This window comes from Panthera pardus, unplaced genomic scaffold (genome assembly GCF_024362965.1).
Source record: "Panthera pardus isolate Hobbes unplaced genomic scaffold, ASM2436296v1 HiC_scaffold_2, whole genome shotgun sequence".
In the NCBI taxonomy this organism is placed as follows: domain Eukaryota; kingdom Metazoa; phylum Chordata; class Mammalia; order Carnivora; family Felidae; genus Panthera; species Panthera pardus.
Window position 1 is genome coordinate 138,401,519 of NW_026526765.1, and position 20,302 is coordinate 138,421,820.

Genomic DNA, 20,302 nt, shown 5'->3' on the forward strand with positions numbered 1-20,302 from the left:
GAATGGTTTTCCCAGCACTACGATCAAGGTTCTGAAAAGATTTTTCCTCACCTGAATTCACTACGAGATTGAGCCCCCTGAGAGCCTCAGGCAAGATCGCGGATTCTGATCTGAAGTCGGCTCAAGGATTCTAGAGGAAAACGGCTTTGATTGACAAGAGAAGAAGAGAAACACACATCTGAATTGTGAAAAGAACGGGCCTGTGTTGTGTCGTAGCCAAAAGTCGGCTGTCACAGGCAGATGAAATCCTGAAATCGAACAGTGCACAAAGCAGTGATCTTTATGGGAAATGGATTATGTCCCATAACATCTCAACTTTAAATGATACAAGGAAGCTGTACTATCTAAATTTTAAATGACACAGAGAAAGAAAAACAGCAATAGAACAGGATCAAATCGTAACCCAAAGAGAAAACCACACTACCCGGGAGAGGTTTCCTGTTGAAAGCACTGTGGAATGGCAAATATCTCTTCTAGGGAAGAAGTAAAGTCCAATGCTCCAAGAGATCTTACGCCTCTCTGAAGCCTACCCATTTTCTCCATTTTAATTAATGCAAGCTTGCTTTAAGTCTGGCAGCTAAAGGGACCCTATGTTGGATGACCTCCCCATGCCCTCCACTAACGCCTGTGTGGTCCCCGAATGGGCCAGCACACATCTGACAGCAATGGGTGCCAGTTTTTCACTGACACGCGCCTTCTCAGGTCTGGGAGCCGGGTGGGTTACGCTGTGACAGAGCCACATCCTCCAGATGCCCTTGTTCTGACGGACTCCCCCTACTTTGATCTAAATGCACGAGTCACTGAGGGCCATCGCTGACCTCTCCTTCTGACATCTCCCCTCCAGATGACTGGGTGAGTCAGGAGGTGTCTTCCTGTGAAGCCGTGGGCCCAGGCCAGCCTCGTTTAGCAGTCGTGACTGACTGAGAACACGCTGTGCTCAGCCTGTTGGCACAGAGTATGTGTTACAACAAGCAGAGGATTCCTGACCACACTCTTCCCTATCTTGAGATCTGTACTGAGACCACGGGAAGCAAATGCATACAATCAGGAAACAGGGCTGCAAATCAGAGAGCTCATGGACTTTCTGAGTTGTGGCCCTGAAACACAGATTCTTGTGTTCTCTGAATCCAGACCCCACACGTTCTGGAAGGAAAGCAACAGCTAGAAGATGGGAAAAACAGATCATGTTTATGAGACCAACCTGCAGCCCATGCCACACTTAAAGAGTTTGGGTTTTGATTTCGGCACAGAAACTAGCCTTTCTTTCTTCAATGTTCACTGGAAAACTTGCTCGGCATCTCTTAGTCTGACTCTTTGGCTTTAGAATCATTGTCTTGGAATCTTGTAAACCAGTAAGTTTCTAATAATTTCATTTTAAACATGAAAGTTATGGAAAAGTACTAGAAGTTTGCCAATATAATGCAATAAAAAAAAAAAGTAAGCAAGAAAAGTTGCATTAAAAATAAAGGCTGCCTTCTCCACTCCCCCGCCCCCCAATCCTTCTGGTTGAATCCTTTACGATAGCTTGGGTAACCTCAGTTTCCCCAAACAGTCCATTTAAAGAGTCCCTGCAGGGGCACCTGGCTGGTTCGGTCAGTAAAGAATGTGACTTTTGATCTCAAGGTCATGAGTTCTAGTCCAAATCTGGGTGTGGAGTCTACTTGAAAAAAAAAAAAAAATCCTTGCAGAGGTGGGATGTTTTAATTTTTTTTTTTTAACGTTTATTTATTTTTGAGACAGAGAGAGACAGAGCATGAACAGGAGGGGCAGAGAGAGAGGGAGACACAGAACTGGAAGCAGGCTCCAGGCTCTGAGCCATCAGCCCAAAGCCCGATGCGGGGCTCGAACTCACGGACCGCGAGATCGTGACCTGAGCTGAAGTCGGCCGCTTAACCGACTGAACCACCCAGGCGCCCCAAGGTGGGGTGTTTTAGTACCAAGCCATGTAGAGAAAATTTTGACCACTTCCTACTTCTCATGATTTGAGATTCTGCAAGGTATGACACAGAACAGTATACCCACTCCTGGGCTTAAGGGCAGCACATGGACCATGCTGGGTGGGGGGCCACACACATTCTTCCCCAATTCCGGTTGACACTGACACTTCAGGTAAACAATACTTCACCATAGAGGTTGGGGGCCCATGGGCTCATGCTTATTCCCAGTTGCCCAAGTGGGGAGCAGAGCCTGGCATCCAACCCAAATGCAGGGTACAGAGCGTCAATGGGAGCTAAACCCTTCCCAGAACCATGAACCCACACCTCGTTGCTTTGGAGACTCCCCTGGAGTTAATCTCCTACATATTATAATCGTGTAAGTGTTCAAAGAAAAACATGCTGTATTTGAAGAGCACGTCTATTTCTGCAAGTGCTCCAGTGTTTAATTGTTGCTAAAGTCATTTGGGGCTTTTGACACAGATTCTATTTTAGCAAGATAAACTCAGCATAACCCCGCATTGCCAAAAATGAATTCCTAAGGTAGATGACTAAAATAAACCGGTCATAAATATGGGCCGTTGGAATGGGGATTATATCTCTGCAATGTAGACACAGCATTAATGACTCATTTTCAAATAACAGTCTCTCCCAAGGATTCTTGGGATGAGGAATCAGGGAAGAAAGACATCCATCTCTCTTTCTTTAGGCAGAGCGGAAAAGGACTATAACCCCACCAGGCGGGGATGTTCTCGCATCTACTTGGCCATCGGAGATACAGCCTGTGGGGTCGGACGGGCTGCACGGAGGCAGAAATAAGTCACGGAAAGAAAACATCCGGGGCACCTGGGTGGCTCAGTCGGTTGAGCGTCCGACTTCGGCTCGGGTCATGATCTCACGGTCCGTGAGTTCGAGCCCTGTGTCGGGCTCTGTGCTGACCGCCCAGAGCCTGGAGCCTGCTTCCAGTTCTGTGTCTCCCTCTCTCTCTGCCCCTCCTGTTCATGCTCTGTCTCTCTCTGTCTCAAAAATAAATAAATGTTAAAAACAAATTAAAAAAAAAAAAGAAAACATCCTACGAGTGGGGCATCCTGGGGATCGTTTTCTCTCCCTCCCCTGGAGGCAGAATATACCCCCAGGTCCACTCAATGCATCTCATGTGGCATGAGTTACCTTATCAGTCACAGTGGGCACTGCCATGTTCCTTTGCTGCTTGGAATTTGTGGACTCTTTCAGGCCACCTTTCCTCCCTAAGGTCAAATTCTGAATTTTTGGTGCACTTGGTTGAACCCTACAGCTTCTCTGGTGTACCAGAAGGCGGTCTGGGGCAAAGGTCCGGCCGCAATTTGCACAGGGCACCAGCTGAGCTTGACTTGGCTCCTCTTGGTTGGACTGTCCAGTTGGAAGGGGCTGAGGCTTCCGTGGGAGTGGTCGGCGGAGCTCCCTGGGGAGCCGGTCGTTTTGTATTTGCCACTTTTCTAGGCATTTGGGCTCATGAATAGGAAGGGACAAAGTGCCAAATTCCCTGCCACAAATGTAGCAGATGAGAGTCTTTGGTCGGGCTGGGATGCCACCAGCAGCTTTCCTGGCACCAGTCAGATCATCAAAACGGTTGGGGTTTGGTGCTCTGGGCCCCTCATCCTTCGGCTTGCAGCTCCTCTGGTGAACAAGACGACGATCTGGCAAGAATGTGCAGCCACAGGATTCACAGGGCAGCAGCTGAGCCTGGGAACTTTGAAACGCTGCTTCGTTCATGGCCTGAAGATTGTAGGACCCACTGCCCCTGAGAGGCTGTGGTTTGGAGGGTTCTGGCCTCCGCAGGTGTTTGGGCAACTTGCTGTTTTCAATACGCCACTTCTCCAAGCACTGGGGTTCATGAATGGCAATTGATTGGGAGCCAAATTCTCGGCCACAGATATAGCACACCCGGAATCCAGGCCTGCGGGATGGTATCACAGGGGGGCTGTGCGGACTTTCTGACATAATTCTCCTACTGGACCGTTTTGAGAGTATCACTGTTCCAGGTCTTGTCAGAGGTCCTATCTTTATTTTTCCAGCAGGATTGACATGCTCTGTTTCTGGCAAAAGGCTGGAATGGGAGTCACTACATAGAACGGCTTGGTCGATAAGGAAGGTGGGTTCTTTAGAATGGTGGAAAGTCTGTTGCAATTTGTTGGAAACCCTTTTTTTCTTTCCTGTTTCCATTAACAAGCAAGTCTTTCTCTATGCTCTGATTTCATGCCAGACCCCTTTTGGGATCCTGGTTACAGCGAAGGTTAGTCAGGTTAGCTGTCCTGGGGTTCCACATTGTTGCCAATACCTTAGCCCCAAAGACCGTGACTCAGAGCTTCATTGCAGGGCAGCAGTCTGGAATGCTGGAAAGTCCTCATTAAACCTCAGATGCTTCCAAGATCTGGGGGGAAAACATAAATCAAGAAGTTATTACACACACACACACACACACACACACACACACACACATACACACACACACATACACACACATCCCCCTTAGATTGTAAGGTGACAAAGAACAGTAATTTTTTTTTTTTTGGACCTAGTATCCTCTTTGGCTAGCAGAGTAACTGGCAGATAAGATTTGTTCAATAAATTTTGAAATAAATTTGAAGAAAATTTCCATTATGAATTTTACTGTATCAAGAAGTGTTCTGTCCAAAGAAAGATCAACAGTTACAGTGTATCACAGACACACAGGGCACACACCCACAGGGGCATGGTGGTGAGACCACGGAAGATAGAACCAGCAACCGTGACAATGAGATTAATGAGGCTGTGGGTAATGTAAAAAGACTTTCTTCCACTCCCTTAGGGATTCACAGCTTTTTAGTGCCATGGATCCTTTTGATAGTTCTCTGAAGCCTATGAACCTCTTCTCAGAATAATCATTTTAAAAGCCAAAAATAAAATTCTTACTATTACCAGTGAAACTAATTTTGTTGAAATAATTTATCAAATATTTTTGGTCATGATATATGTTATATTCGAGACATAGTAATATGCCAGACTTAATGAGTGCTCATGAGCCTAAGGTCAAGAGCTCCTGCCAAAGTAGTTCAACAGTGAATATTATGAGGATTATCAGGAAAGCCCCCAGAGTGGGCAAACTTCTTATAACCTACCAGGTTTCCACTTTTCTTTATTGTGGGAATGGAATATGGATGAATTGTGGCCATGTATGTCAAGCCAAGAATGCCACCCAGGCCTTTACCCTTCCTGGTAAAATCTCTGTAGATCTCCCCCGCGATGGACAGGTTGAAATTTTGCTTGATGTTCTTTTTATAGCTATTGAACTCATTTCCTTGTATTATCCCTATCTCTATCGTATCTATATCTATACAGATGGATAATATGGATAATAAAGATTAGATAATACAGATAATATACAATTAGATAAATATCTATTTATATATTATAGTTACATATAATATATTATTATATGTGATATATAATAACCATAATATGGAAGATAGATAATACAGATAATATCTATTATTATATATAAATATACTTTATATTTATACATTATACTATATATTACATTATATGTATAATTTATTATTTTAAATTATTTTAAATTTAATTTAAATTATTTTCATTATCAATATTAATCATTAATTTATTGTTATACATAACTGTATATGATTATATGATATATTATAATAGATGTTATCTGTCTTCCAAATAATTTTTATAAAAACATGGCTCATGATTTTCCCAAACATCACGGGCAAAAGGCTAAAGAATTTTTACCTTGGGGAAAAGTATGAGTCAGTTTCACCCAGGGGGAAGATTACTGTCTAAACCCCAGGAAAGATTGCCGTCGGAAGTCTTAGGGCCTTCTGCATTTCTGGAAGGGTGACTCAGGTCTGGCTCTGTGGGTATTGCCCACTCCCAACCATGAAGAAAGCAGCAGCTGATCTGAGGCTGGACCCTGTAGACATAGCAGAAGCCTGGGTCCGCACAGCACAAGAACAGCCTTCTGGTCATGTCAAAACACTGGTTGGGCATTGCATTTGCTACGGGACAAAAAAAGCTGGGAGACCTATGCCTAGTTCCTGTATTTTGGTGCCAAGGAAGGTCTGAATCTTTGCACTTAAGACTATCGGATTGGTTCTGGCACAGAAAACGAAGCTATCTGTCATTTGGACAGATCCTCAGACAGTGATATTAACACGTGACAAAAGAATGTGTTGGCTCCAGAGTAGCCAGCACAGAAAATGAACCTCAGAGAAACAAAATATGTCACCTGATTGGCACCATCCAAAAAAGAAAGTGGATCTAAAAAAACACAAGGAATAGGGGCGTCTGGGTGGCTTAGTTGGTCGAGCATCCAACTTTGGCTCAGGTCATGATCTCTCAGGTCATGATTTCTCATTTCAAGAACTCGAGCCCCGAGTTGGGCTCTGTCCTGACAGCTCAGAGCCTGGAGTCTGCTTTGGATTCTGTGTCTCTTTCTCTCTCTGTCCCTTCCCCACTCATGTTCTCTCCCTCTCTCTCTCTCTTTCAAAAATAAATAAAAATTTTTTAAAAATTAAGAAAAACCCACAAGGCATCTAGTACAATTATTTCATTAGGTTTTTATCGGCTCATGGGGGAAATCACCCCAAACCATTGCTTCGGTTGGTTCCAGTATCTTGTTGGACCAGTATCCAGGTCCTTGACAACAAGGACCCCTTGTTTTCATTTTCCATTTTCCTTCATACCCGGAAGTTGGAGGCAACAAAAGGACTTAAGGAGGCAGGAAAAATCAATGCAATTAAATAACCTTACTCCCCCTAAACTTGCTCACAATCTCTATCTTTTCTTTCTCTCTCTCTCCCTCCCCCCCACCCCCCACACAGCTCCCAGCCAATCAGAATACTGGGAAGGCCCCATAACTTGCCTCAACAATTCCCGTCTCTTTATGATCAGGTAAAAGAACTAATACTGAACACCAACTAGGCATCAGATAGTGCACTAATTTTTATACACATAATTTCAATCAATTCTCAAATGAGGCAGGTATTGTTTCAGTTTTATAAACTGAAGACCCTGTGACTCAGAAAAGGCAAGTAACTTGCCCAAGACAGTCAGTGTTGAAGTGACAGAACTGGGGACCAACGCCAGCTCCCTTTGGCTCCAGGAGTCGGCTCTTTCCATGATTCACTCTGCTGAACATTCCACCCACTGAGCTTCTTCCCTGTTTTAATGTACAATTCATATGTCTCATGGGAAGGTAACTAAGCTTTCACCAGGCTTTATGTTGCCCTTTAGGAGAAGGAAGAGAGAAAAGGGAGGAGGTGAAGCCTTGGAGATGGAAAAAGCAGGAGAGAGAGACTGGGGATACTGGGGACAGTACTTTTCCTGAACCAACAGGGGTCATTTTATTTTGCTGGAACTGGCTCTCTCGATGACATTTTCCCCCTGCATGATATGCAATACGGATCTTTTTCCTAATCTCACCAACATCCCTGAGAGAAATCCACATTACCACACAGGCGTGGGGATGGGGGAGGGGTAGTTGGGGGACAGTGAGTGCAGGGGGAAAGCAAAGGCTGCCCCAAGAGGCCAGAGGTGTTCTCTTTGCAGCCACTTCACCATTTTGATTAGGGATGGATCTTCCTGCAAGTGGACATGTTTGCACTGGAGATACTTTGGAGCAAACATGAGAGCATCATCAAACTCCTAATTGTATCTTTCTCTTTTTTTCTTTTTTTTTTTTTTTTACCATCTCTTTCCTCCCTCAATGTCCTCCTGAAATTTCTGTCTTATTGCGATTAAAGGTATCAAAATAGGAAAGAGGAGGTAGCTGGAAGCCAGTGAAATTTTGGGGACTGGTGGGGTCAAATGGAGAAACTTAGGAAGTTTCCGTCAGTGATTCTGACAAGGTGTAGCATGGCCAGATGCTCTCCCCTATATGTTAGTTGTAAGGGCCAAATGAGTGGAAAATACTAAATGCATATTCTTGAATCACTTAAGAAATTGGCTTGCCATGCAGTCACATCATAAAGCAATGTTGCTAGTTTATAAAGAGAACTACTTTGCAAAGCCAGCCAGCTTTACCCCAAGCAGCCGTGGAGAAATGTTCACTCCAGTTGGTCTGAATTATTCATTTTGACCATATTTGCACATAGGATATTCAAGGAATGCCTTGGAAGGCATCACATTTTATCGATATGATGCCATTTTTCCATGCCCTTTGGGGTTCACAGGAAGGGAGGGACACACTGACAAAGATGAATATAATAACCATGGAAATCCAAACCTATCTTGGCATAAGAAGGTGTTTCCCTATAAAAGAGGGGAAAGAGCACAACCCAAGAATTAAATCTTTTTTTTAAAAGTGTAGTCTTTTGAAACAAAATAAATATAAGTGATGCATAACCCCTTCCCTGTTAGTATAGAATCCAAATTCTTTAAATGTACAAACGAATAAATAAGAAAGATGGAGTTGAGCTGATTCTGGCTCTGAGCAAAATTGTAAAATAGAGGAGGTTTGTCTTTAATATCTTCCATCCACCTCATTCAGCAGGCTCCATTCTTCCCTGCCTGGTGCCCTAAAATGCTTGCCAGTCTTCCTTCCTTTGGAAATCTAGCTTTAAAAAAGGGAGCCGATAGACTTATTCACACCAAGGCTTATGACTGATGCGATAATATCCCTCCCACAGTCTGGCAAAGATGACTATTTCCCCACCAGGAGTTATTCTGCCCAACTTCCTCAAATTAAGAGAGCCCCCATTCTTAGCTGAGCACATGATTTCCCAGGTAAGTCTGCAGGTCCCTTTCCAGTATTGTGTAAGACTTGTAAGAACACTTTCTGAAAGGAAGAGACACAACCTTCTCCTCTTCCCTTCCTTCATACTGATGCTTAAAACACAGAGGTGATGGCTGGAGCACTAGCAGCCATTTTGGACCAGACTACATTCACGTGACCCTTGACATGACAGAGCACGGACATGTATGGACTTGAGTTCCTGGTAAAGGTGGAGCCACCATAAAACTCTCGAGTGTCACCCTTGGTCTTTATTTACATAAGAGAAATAAATGTCTACTTGTATTGTAGCCACTTTTAAATAGTTTTCTACTTGCATGAAATCTATAATTAAAGCCTAATTCTAATGATACAGTTTTATTTTATTTTATTTTATTTTATTTTTTTATTATGAAATTTATTGTCAAATTGGCTTCCATACAACACCCAGTGCTCATCCCAACAGGTGCCCTCAATACCCATCACCCACTCACCCCTCCCTCCCACCCCCCATAAACCCTCAGTTTGTTCTCAGTTTTTAGGAGTCTCTTATGTTTTGGCTCCCTCCCTCTCTAACCATTTTTTTTCCTTCCCCTCCCCCATGGTATTCTGTTAAATTTCTTGGGATCCACATAGGAGTGAAAACATGGAATCTGTCCTTCTCTGTATGACTTATTTCACTTAGCATAACACTCTCCAGTTCCATCCATGTTGCTACAAAAGGCCATATTTCATTCTTTCTCATTGCCCCGCAGTATTCCATTGTGTATATAAACCACAATTTCTTTATCCATTCATCTCTGGATGGACATTTAGGCTCTTTCCATAATTTGGCTATTGTTGAGAGTGCTGCTATAAACATTGGGGTACAAGTGCCCCTATGCATCAGTACTCCTGTATCCCTTGGGTAAATTCCTAGCAGTGCTACTGCTGGGTCATAGGGTAGGTCTATTTTTAATTTTTTGAGGAACCTCCACACTGTTTTCCAGAGAGGCTGCACCAGTTTGCATTCCCACCAATAGTGCAAGAGGGTTTTCGTTTCTCCACATCCTCTCCAGCATCTATAGTCTCCTGTTTTGTTCATTTTAGCCACTCTGACTGGCATGAGGTGATATCTGAGTGTGGTTTTGATTTGTATTTCCCTTTTTTTTAAATTATGAAATTTATTTATACAGTTGTATTTTAATAGCTGTCTTTGGCCTAGCACAAAATGAATTCTAACAGCAATATTTTAACTTTAGGATCTTCTTTTTTGATGAGAGAATTTTTTTTTTGAGAGAGAGCACATGTTTGGGGCCAAAACTGACTTATTAAATATATACTTTTTCCTGAAAATCAGAAATAAAAAAATTGAAAGTGTAAACATGAACCAATGGTTCTGAAGAAATTGGTTCACAATCCCCCTTTCCTAGAATTATTTTTTTGGGAACAAATTTGAATCACATATTTTGCTTCAGGAAAATAAAAACTTATTTTTTCCATGAGCTTTCAAAGGAACAAGAAGGCCATTGTTTTTTGTTGTTGTTGTTATTGTTTTTTTTTAAAGGTTTATTTTTGAGAGAGACAGAGCTCAAGCAGGGGAGGGGCAGAGAGAACTGGAGACACAGAATCCAAAGCAGGCTCTAGACTCTGAGCTGTCAGCACAGAGCCCAAGCCGGGGCTCGAACTCACGAACCATGAGATGACCTGAACCGAAGTTGGATGCCCAGCTGACTGAGACACCCAGGCGTCCCTCTGTATCTCCTCCTTGAAGATCCAATTTTCAGCTCCATAAGGCACTTCTTCAAAGTTTCTAGGTTTTGATAACCCAAACCTCTTCCTTTGATACTTCAGCCCTAGGAATAGTAGCTGTTGCCTCCTTCATTTAGTAGCATTCTCTTTTTACCCTGCTGGTTACTACCTATAACAACTTCATTCCTGGTTAACAATCTTTTTATGAAATTCTAGTTAAATAAGTGGTATGGTTTCTGTCTCCTGACTGATATAACCACCCTTAGAATATAAGTAATAAAAATCTGTGATATTCAGGCTGCACATTACCTCAGGATTGCAGCCAATATAAACTCAAATGAGTTCTTTCATAGCATCTCAGAAAATCATACGGTATGTATCTTAACATCCAATCCTCAACTCATTCAGACCACTGAAAACCTATTTTTGTAATGGTTCCACCATCATTGTGTTTGCTTTTCCATTTGTGACAAACAGAATTAAACCAAAAGAAGAAATTCGCCATTTAGGCATTTTTCTTCATTTTATATGATAATCTTCAGCAGCTGACTGCCCGGCCATAAGGCCAGCACTTCCACATAGGGAGTCGCATTACAGTGACCCCACTCATAGATGAAAGACGACCAGCTGACTCGGATTCTCTGCACTTCCTTCTGTGTAGCATCTGGGCCAGTAGCACATGCAGTCCTCAATAATTCTCATGTGAATGACAAAAGATTCTAAGGTGAGAGCCACTGGGAACTGGGGGTGGACTGTTTTGGGAATGACAGAAGCAGCACCAGAAAGGTGAAAAATGAAACCACTTTCAGAAAAGCTATTTAGCCTGAGGTTTATAGGGCTTTAAGGCAATCTGGCTGTCCACGTGGGCATTTCCAGTCTGATTTTGAATAGTTAATGAAAATTTACCCTTCCTTGTCTTTCCTTCACTGTGAAGCATTTTCAACCAAGAAGTAAGTTTCTTCACCTTCATTCAGTCTAATTATCAGGTGTAGACATAATAGTCTATGGTGTTGGGAAAGCTATGCAAACAGAAAATGGGAGAAATACACTCTTTACACTTCTAAGTAGAGCCTTTGGTAAGGACATTTTATGTTGTTAAGGCTCATAATATCACCCTATGAAGGCTATTGTTAGATTGAGCCTGTAATTTTCACTCTATATTGAGTTTCCAAATCACAGAGTACTCGAGTCACAAATGCCACACAGGTATGACCATGTAATTGTAGTATTGTCATTTGGAGTGGTAGAGAACTGGTTATGGAAACCATCAGTCTCATCACATTAGAATCCTATCATGTATAGAAATTCAAAGGGTAGGCAAAAAAAAAAGGGGGGGAGGGGGAGTTAGGCTGTGGAATAATAAACAAATATACAAACCATCTTTTCTGAAATTTGGAGTATTTCTATTCTATTCCAAATAGCTCTTTATCAAGACTTTAAAAAAGGGTTGATAGGCCAAATCCAGTCCACAGATAAGTTCCTTTTGGCCTGCTTAGAGTTAAAAATGTTTGAATTGGGTGAAATTGTTTTAAAATTGGGAGATGTCACACAAATCAGGATTTTGGTTTCCTTTGAGAAAGTGGAAGATCTGGCCATACAGAGTCTACATTCCAATGTGGCAACAACCAATATAAACATATGGAATAAAGGCCATGCCTATAGGTCAGACAGCTAGTTTTCACTCTTCCAAAGTTTCTCATCAGCCCCTTGATTTATTTACTTGCAGTTCATTCTTGATTCTCAAAGGCATTTGACTTCCTGACCATTTGTGATCCTTGCTGTAAAATGTCCCTTTCCCCTGTTTTCCTCCTCAACTAAATGTTTGAAAATCCCTTCAAGGAGCACTTGTTCTCAGTCAACTGGGAATCCAGTTGAAGTCTCCTCTATAGGAGATATTTCCTAAAAACATGATATATTTATTGGTAAAAATTCAGAAACGAAGCTTTGTAATGACAGCAGAGAGAGGCGGAAAGATTTATTTCTAAGAGAGAAGGGAATATCCAAAGGGAAAAGAAAGAACCAGTGACCTGAGGAGGAATTTTCAAACATTATTGGAGGGTCATAGGAAATGATGCATCTACTTTCAGAGAGAAAAAAAAAATCAAGCAGCCAGTGTTTAGATCAGCCACAGGAGAGATGATAGAAGAAGAAAAAGAAAGAAAGAAAGAAAGAAAGAAAGAAAGAAAGAAAGAAAGAAAGAAAGAAAAAGAAAGAAAGAAAAACACAAACAGGCAATAAATGTGTTTGGAGACCATCTGAACTTTTTGGAGGCATTCCCATAATTATTTAGTTACCATTGATATAATAAGAGCTACTCTTCTGCTTAAGCCAACGATTCTTGATTTACCGTTAAATGATTCCTCAGATGAAGAATGTTGGATGGCTTCAGTTATTAATCTAAAGAAAGAATCAGTCAAAAGAACATCAACAAGCCATTAACAATATATTGCTGGATTTCCAAGATTTGGGCTGGAAATATGTCCTAAGAGAATTATGCTTCCTTGTGCGGATTACAGAATCTGGCACACTTTTTCTTTCTGACAAACTGGCCTTTTTGTCAAGTACCACCTATAAATTAGTTTGAACTGAAAATGTTTAAGAATAGCATGGCAATTCCTTCTCAACCTAGAATGAGATATCAGATATCCATCAAGGGTCTCAAGTTGATGTATTATGATAAAACAGTGGGGGAAACGACAGATACCATTTTATTATTTAAAAATTGCAACTAGATGCTCATGTCATGTTGCCCCTGTCATGTGATATGTTTGCACAGAGTTCCCACTGTCTTCATGTACATGATTTATTATCTCGGTGTGCTACCTCAGTGTGGTATTTTCGGCCCACACTTACAAGCCACAGAGTGGTAGTATCAGAAGGGTAGTCGCTGGATTCAGTGGGTCCAGGTGGAAATAAGCACAAAGAAGAACACAGCTGGCTTTGAAGGGAGGTACTTGGCCAGGGGAGATTGGCCGAGGAGAGATGGGCTTCACTATATCCTGGAGGAACCTTTTCTTAACCACATCACCCATTGACCAGACAACAGGCAACAGCCTTAGCACCACCCACCTCCGGGAGGTCGGCGCCTCCCAGAGCCTGGCTGACACTTAAATTGATCGTCATTACCATTCATTGCAGACATCAACACCCTTTGTCAATGCTCTCTCCACCCAAAGCTATTTCTGAGGAAAGTCCCTGGGAAGAATGTCAAAAACAGGGCCGAGCCCAGGAGGCAGGCTGGGTTTCTGCTGTGTGTGTCATGAATGCGCCTCTATTTTCTGATACGCTCAGCATGACTTCCCTGGTGATGCCTCTGGAGACCCAGGGATTTATGTACAAGCTCAAGGCTGTTTCTGAACGTGGGCTCTTTGTTGCTGTTCCCCCCGCATTTCCCATCCTCCTATGTAAATAAGTCATCAAAAAGCTATTGTTGGTCAATTTGACATCTCTGACTCACGAACAAAGCACTCTTTCACAGGCCAGATGGTTTGAGATCCCTGATGGTTCAGCCCTTCATACAACAACCTTTCATTGCTCAGGAATCTTACATGGGATATCCCCTGTTGAAGGAAACCACTAGAAGGCGTCTCCTGGTATCTAAGAGGAACTTGTCCATCCTCTCTGTTCCCAGAGCCCAGGCCAATCATGAAATGTGGTGACAGCTCTTTATTTGCAAACCTTCTTAGCTTGTAGTTTACTTTTGTTGGTGGTTTAAAATTTACTGAAAGCCTCCTTCCACCCACACCCAGTAGTAACTATCAGACAGTAAGAAGGTCAGTGTATCAACTGCTTTATTTTGTTTTCCTTTAGTGAACAAAAAGAAGACCATTGAAGATCAGAAATATCAGCATATTTGATTAGAAGAGTTCAATTTAGGGGCACCTGTGATGAGGGAGCATAAGGCAAGCTGAGGGCAAAGCACAAGCTATCACCTTCCCCTGCCCCCACTCCCTGTGAGATATCTGTGATATTTCTCAAGCACTCCTGGCTGCCCAAGAACAAAGGAAAGGAAAGAAAACAAATGGTTAAACTGATAGAGATCACAGTTATGCAGGACACGAGTCTCCATGAGTTTACCAATGTCTTAATGAATTACAAGAAAAAGGCAACCTTATCAATAGCCTAATCTCCAGAAACCTGTAGATTCAGTTTCCTGGAGCCCTAATGTCATCCTCCCCTCTGTAGTGATGTGGGGAACAAAGGCAAGAAGGAAATGGCAGGTAAAATTAAATTTCTTTATAACATGCAGCCCACTGACAAATACTTGAGGCAAATACAAAGTAGAATATTTCTCCAAGAACCCCCTACTGTCATAATGTAAATGCCTTACTAGAGGGAAAACAACCTTAGCTTGACAATATCAAGCGCTCAGGTATCTTAGGAGTCATCTTTAGCATATCAAAGTCCCACTGGGGGCCTCCCTTTTGCCTTTATCTCCCCCAGCTCCATAGCATATCACCAGTCTATCTTCACCACCGCAGGGCAGCTCCTTCCGCTCACAGGTCCTGTCCCCGTGCTTTAATAAAATCACCTTTTTGCACCAAAGATGTCTCAAGAATTCTTTATCGGCCATCGGTTCTGGATCCCCACCATTCCAAAATCTCATTACCTGGGTGGCTCAGTCAGTTAAGCATCTGACTCTTGACTTCGGCTCAGGTAGTGATCTCACAGGTTCATGAGATCAAGCCCTGCTTGGGGCTCTGCACTGACAGCATGCAGCCTGCTTGGGATTCTCTCTCTGTCTCTCTGTCTCTCTCTCTCTCAAAATAAAGAAACAAACATTTAAAGAAAAAAGTAAAAAGAATAGTTCAATTTAAAGTCAACTCTGTGGATGTTGATTTTTCCTCTTTCTTGTGTTTTCAACAAGCTCTTTCCCCACCTTCCGTGCTTTCTTACTTTTCTTTCATTCCTTCCACTGTCTGTCTGTCTCCACGTTAAGTCTGGAAGAAAAATCCAACACAATAAAGAGAAGATGCTGTTGGGTAGGGTGTCCCATGGTTGACGCCACTGCTAATTTGCTCTGGAGACATGACTCAATGCTTACCACTACAAGATTGTGGCTTATATTTTCATTCTATTATATTCTGGAGAAAGCAGGATTAGAAATGATAAGCCCGATATAATCAGACAAGTCCTCAAAAGTGGAAATCCTTTCCCTTAAAGAGTTTGGACAACCAAAGAAGAAAGCACCCCTTCTGGCCAAGGTTGACTTCAAGCCGGGAAAAAGAAGCTATGTGGCCAAAGAATGTGTGTGGCCTCTAGAAGCTGGGAGACCAAGGAGACACAAGGCCTCCAAAAAGGGCTCCCCAAAATGAACACAGCTTGGCAACACTTGTTGGACTTCTGACATATGGAACTATGAGATAGTGAATGTGGGTTGTTTTAGCCTGCTAATTTTATTGTATTTTGCTACAGCAGTAACAGAAAACTAAAGCACCACAACAGAAAGAGATCAGCATTGTGAATGCAGACTTCTGCAAAAATGTTGCTCCCCCTAATTTTGCCTGCACCATGACCCAGAACCTTAATAGTCAGTTCAGAGTCACCCAGCTCTAGTCTCCACTGGAAACAGCCCTGGGGGGATTCCATCCCAGGGGCCACGATAAGATGCCCCAGGTGGCCCTCTAGAATGAGAATTATAAAACAATTCACTCTGTGGTAACAAAGGCATAAATATTCACATAACATTAGACAGCAGAGTCCAGTGTCTCTTTGTACCTCTGGTGAGGACCCTCAACCAGTGTGACTGGTTGTGAAATAATCTTACCAGATTTGGCATTCTCTACAGCTTTCCTGTCCACATGCCAAGCTTGTTCTCCCCTTTCCTCTTTGACTGTATTCTTTGTCTTGGCCTTCGCATGTTTTTATATCAGGTAGAGTCTTTACTGACTGTTTTCTTCAGCTCAAATGGAGCTGACTGGCTCCATTTCTTGTTAAGGGAGTGCTGTGTACATGATAAGGGTTCCCTTCTCTCTTTTTAATGGTGTTGTCAGGACCACAACCAGTCTTCTCAAATAATTGGACCTTTCCTAGGTGGAAAGGTCACTACCGGTTTGGATTCTGAGCCGAAAAGCCATTTCTGTTTTGCACAGTGATTTCCTATTGTGAATTGTAGGGTATCAGATTATGCCACATTGGCATATGGATTATTCTGAGGTGAAGGCAACTGGGAAGAAGCAGATATAAGGGAAGCAATCTGCCCTCCCTCTATTTGCCTTAAAGCAGGACATAAATTTGTAAAGATGTCTCTCTTTTCCAAACCAGGAAGGGCAGAACTCATCAAAGACAACTCTAGACTCTTGTCAGCTTAGAGGCCAGCGTCAAGAGTAAGATATGTAACATCACTAAATAGCCTGTATCTTCCATTAGTTTCCCCCATATATTTACTTTCCTATAGTTTGTTGCCTCTAAAAGCCTAAATCCCTTTTTCTTTGTCTTGTCACTTCACCACAAATTTATCATTCTTTTTTAAGTTTCTTTATAGATTTCAAACTCTGACCAGCCAGAGAGTTACTCATCACTGAGTCTTCTCGTGTGGATGTGGAATGTGCATGTTAATATACTTTGTTTTTATCTTGTTAACCTATCTTTTGTCAGTGTATTTTGCAGTCCCTGTCACCGAGCCAAAAAGGTAGAGAAACTTTTTCCTCCCCTACAGAGCCCTAGCTCAAAAAGGATTCCCCAACATGCTGCACCAATGACACTTTCTGTGTAACCCCATTAAATGGCATCAATAGTTCATGGCCATTATGGGTTAGCCATTTAAAACCCAGTGTATATGTACTACATAAACATGAGAAAAGCAAAAACAAAATTTGGAATATACTATACAAACAGCCCAAGAACATTGGAGATACAGCCTGTGAAAGGAACAGCTTTGAATCCAAATGACAGCCCTGCCTTAGTTTAAAGCTAGGTTCTCTTTTCTGCTTATTATGGATCTTTGATAAGAAATACAATTGCTGAGAAGTCTGTTTTGCTTGCTGTTTGCTACGAGCATTGTGAGGCCTTTCCTGAATGTAACCCGCTGTGTAGTAGAATGGGCTGTAAAACTTCCTAAATGTAGTCTGATATGTAATGGAATGAGTGATTGTATATAACTAACCGGCATTTCTCACTTCTGTAAACCTGCTTGCTTAGCACATTCCTCACCTACCCCCTTCCCCCTTTCTTCCTCCCGCCACAAGTAACGGACAAAGCCTTCCTGCCAAAGGACAAAGGACGCCCTTAGAGAACAATAAATGTCCTTACTTTAAAATCAACTAATCAGGCCCCTCATAATTTGAAACCTCCCCTGTGCTATTTGTCTCTGTCTATAAAAACGCTATACCAACCCTAATCGTGGCCTCTTGCGTCACCGGCGACGAGTGCGCAGAGGACCAGGTTCGAACCTGCAATAAATGACCCTTGCCACTTGGCTTTGACTTACGACTCTAGTGGTCTTTTGTGGGAGGTTTTGAAACTTCAGGCATTACACCTGTAGTGCTCAGAAAAAAAAGAGGTAGATTTGATTTTAATACAGAGGTGAGACTATTTTGTCAATAATTGAGTCACATTTGGAACTTCTCTACTGGTAGAAGAGGGTCACACCAGGAAAAGCACTGCAGTAACATGATGTAGTCACCCAAAATATGGGACATCCCCTCATGTTTTCTGGGCTGTGTGCTCCTTACAAAGAAGACCTACTCAGTAAATTAGCCTCAGAGGTGTTGCTTAATGCAGTGGTGAACAACCGTTGCTCTGCTTTATCCTTGTGTCCCCAGACCTTAGTTGTGGCCATATAATCTGCTGCTGAACCAGGTCTCCCTCAGTCTACATTGATGTGATTGACTATTTGAATCTAATTGTAGAAGTTTACATTTTCCTAGGTGCATTTCACCCCATTTGGTTTGATCACATTGTGATCCTTTAAAATGTATTTTGTTATCTCGATATTAAGAATTAATGTTAATGTTAGGTCTGAAGATGACATGATGATTATATATTTTTTTTTAATTTTTTATTTTTGTTAAAAACATTTTTTTAATGTTTATTTATTCTTGAGACAGAGAGAGACAGAGCATGAACGGGGGAGGGTCAGAGAGAGGGAGACAAAGAATCTGAAGCAGGCTCCAGGCTCTGAGCTGTCAGCCAGAGCCCGACACGGGGCTCAAACTCACCAGGCAGCCCTGATGATTTTATTATTAACTGCTATTTCTATTAAGATAATTACAGATTCACAGGCAGTTTTAAGAAATAATACAGAGATCCCTCCTGCCCTTGTCCAGTTTCTCCCAATGGTAATACTGTACAAAATTATACTATAATATCTCAACCAGAATATTGATATCAATACAATCCACTTTTATCTGTGTTCATCAACTACATGTGTGTAGATTAAGCTCTATACAATTTTACCACCTATGAACATATGTACCTACAGCCAAGATACTGAACAGTTCCAACATTACATATGATCTCTCCTGTTACCAATTTATATCCACCTCTCTCTCTCCCACCATTCCCTCCAAGTCCCCATCTCTTACTCCTAGACATCACTAATCTGTCCTCCATTTCTATAATTTTTCATTTAAAAATGTTCTATAAACAGGATCAAGTCCAAGTGCCTGAGTGGCTCAGCCGGTTAAACATCCAACTTCAGCCAAGGTCATGATCTCAGGTTTGTGAGTTCAAGCCCCATGTTGGGCTCTGTGCTGACAGCTCAGAGCCTGGAACTTGCTTTAGATTCTGTGTTTCCCTCTCTCTCTGACCCTCCCCTGCTTGCACTCTGTCTCTCTCTCTCTCTCTCTCTCTCAAAAATAAACAAACATTAGAATTTCTTTTTTTTTTCTTTTTTTTTTTAGAATGGGATCATGCTGAATGGAACCTTTTGGGGTTGGCTTTTTTCTCTCAGGGCAATTCCCTGCAGATCTATCTAAGTTGCTGTAGGTATCAATAATTAGCTGCTTTTAATGACTGAGTATGATTCTATGGTATGTAGGTACCATAATTTGTTTTACCTGTTCAAGAACATTTGGGGTCATTATAGTTTGCCTATTACAAATAAAGTTACTATGAACATTTGTGCATAAAATAACAATGTCATTTGAGCTGGCTCTTGAAAGAAGGAGAGGATTTAGATAGGAAGGGAAGACAGAAAGACATTTCCAGCTGACAAAGACAGAGGCATATGCAAAGGTGTAGGAATCTAAAAGAGTACGATGTGCTTGAAGAATTGTGGGACTTTGGTTTGCGGCAGGAAGGACAGGCATATGTATGGCACGTGTGAAGATTTCTGGAGGAAGCGTTTGAGTGTGTGTATGCCTATAAGCAGACGGGTATGTAATTAGGTGTGAGGAGATGTGTGTGTGTATGGGTGAGTGGGTACATGAGTGTGAGTGTGTAGATGAATATTAGCTGGTGGGGGTGTGAGGATGGGTGTCAGCAGATGGGCGGGATTGTACGTGGGTGGGAACATGGCATGTGAGTGCAGGAACGTGGAGAGCTGATAGTGAGTGTGTGTATATGAGTGTGTAGATAGATATGAGTGAATGAGTGTGGGTTTGTACATGGGTATGAGTGAACGGATGTGGGTGTATGGATAAAGGAATGGATAGGTATGATGTGAGTGTAGAGACATATGTGAGTGTGTGAACGGATATGAATTGCTAAGTGTGGTATGTATATGAGAGCACATGTGCATTTAGATGAGTATGAGTGGTTGGGAAGTGTGGATAGGTGTGAATGGATGGGTGTGTGTAAATGGTTGTGTATACATGAGTTGGTAAATTAGTGTGTGTGTGTGTGTGTGTGTGTGTGTGTGTGTGCAGATGGGTAGTAAGACGTGGGTGAAAAGGCAGAGGGGAAAAATAATCAATAACAGATTTAAGTAACAGGAAAGGTAATTTGA

The 20,302-nt window shown here is 42.1% G+C and overlaps 1 protein-coding gene across 1 annotated transcript in view; it reads right to left on the reverse strand.

The window, feature by feature from the left end:
* The window catches only part of LOC109278878 (zinc finger protein 474), a 125,733-nt gene that overhangs the window by 69,361 nt on the left and 36,070 nt on the right, over positions 1-20,302 (reverse strand). The window contains exon 4 of the mRNA XM_019469562.2: positions 3,105-4,344. Within this exon, the coding sequence (XP_019325107.2) occupies positions 3,105-4,136 (1,032 nt within the window). The 5' untranslated portion in view covers positions 4,137-4,344. The remainder of the gene's footprint in view (positions 1-3,104; positions 4,345-20,302) is intronic.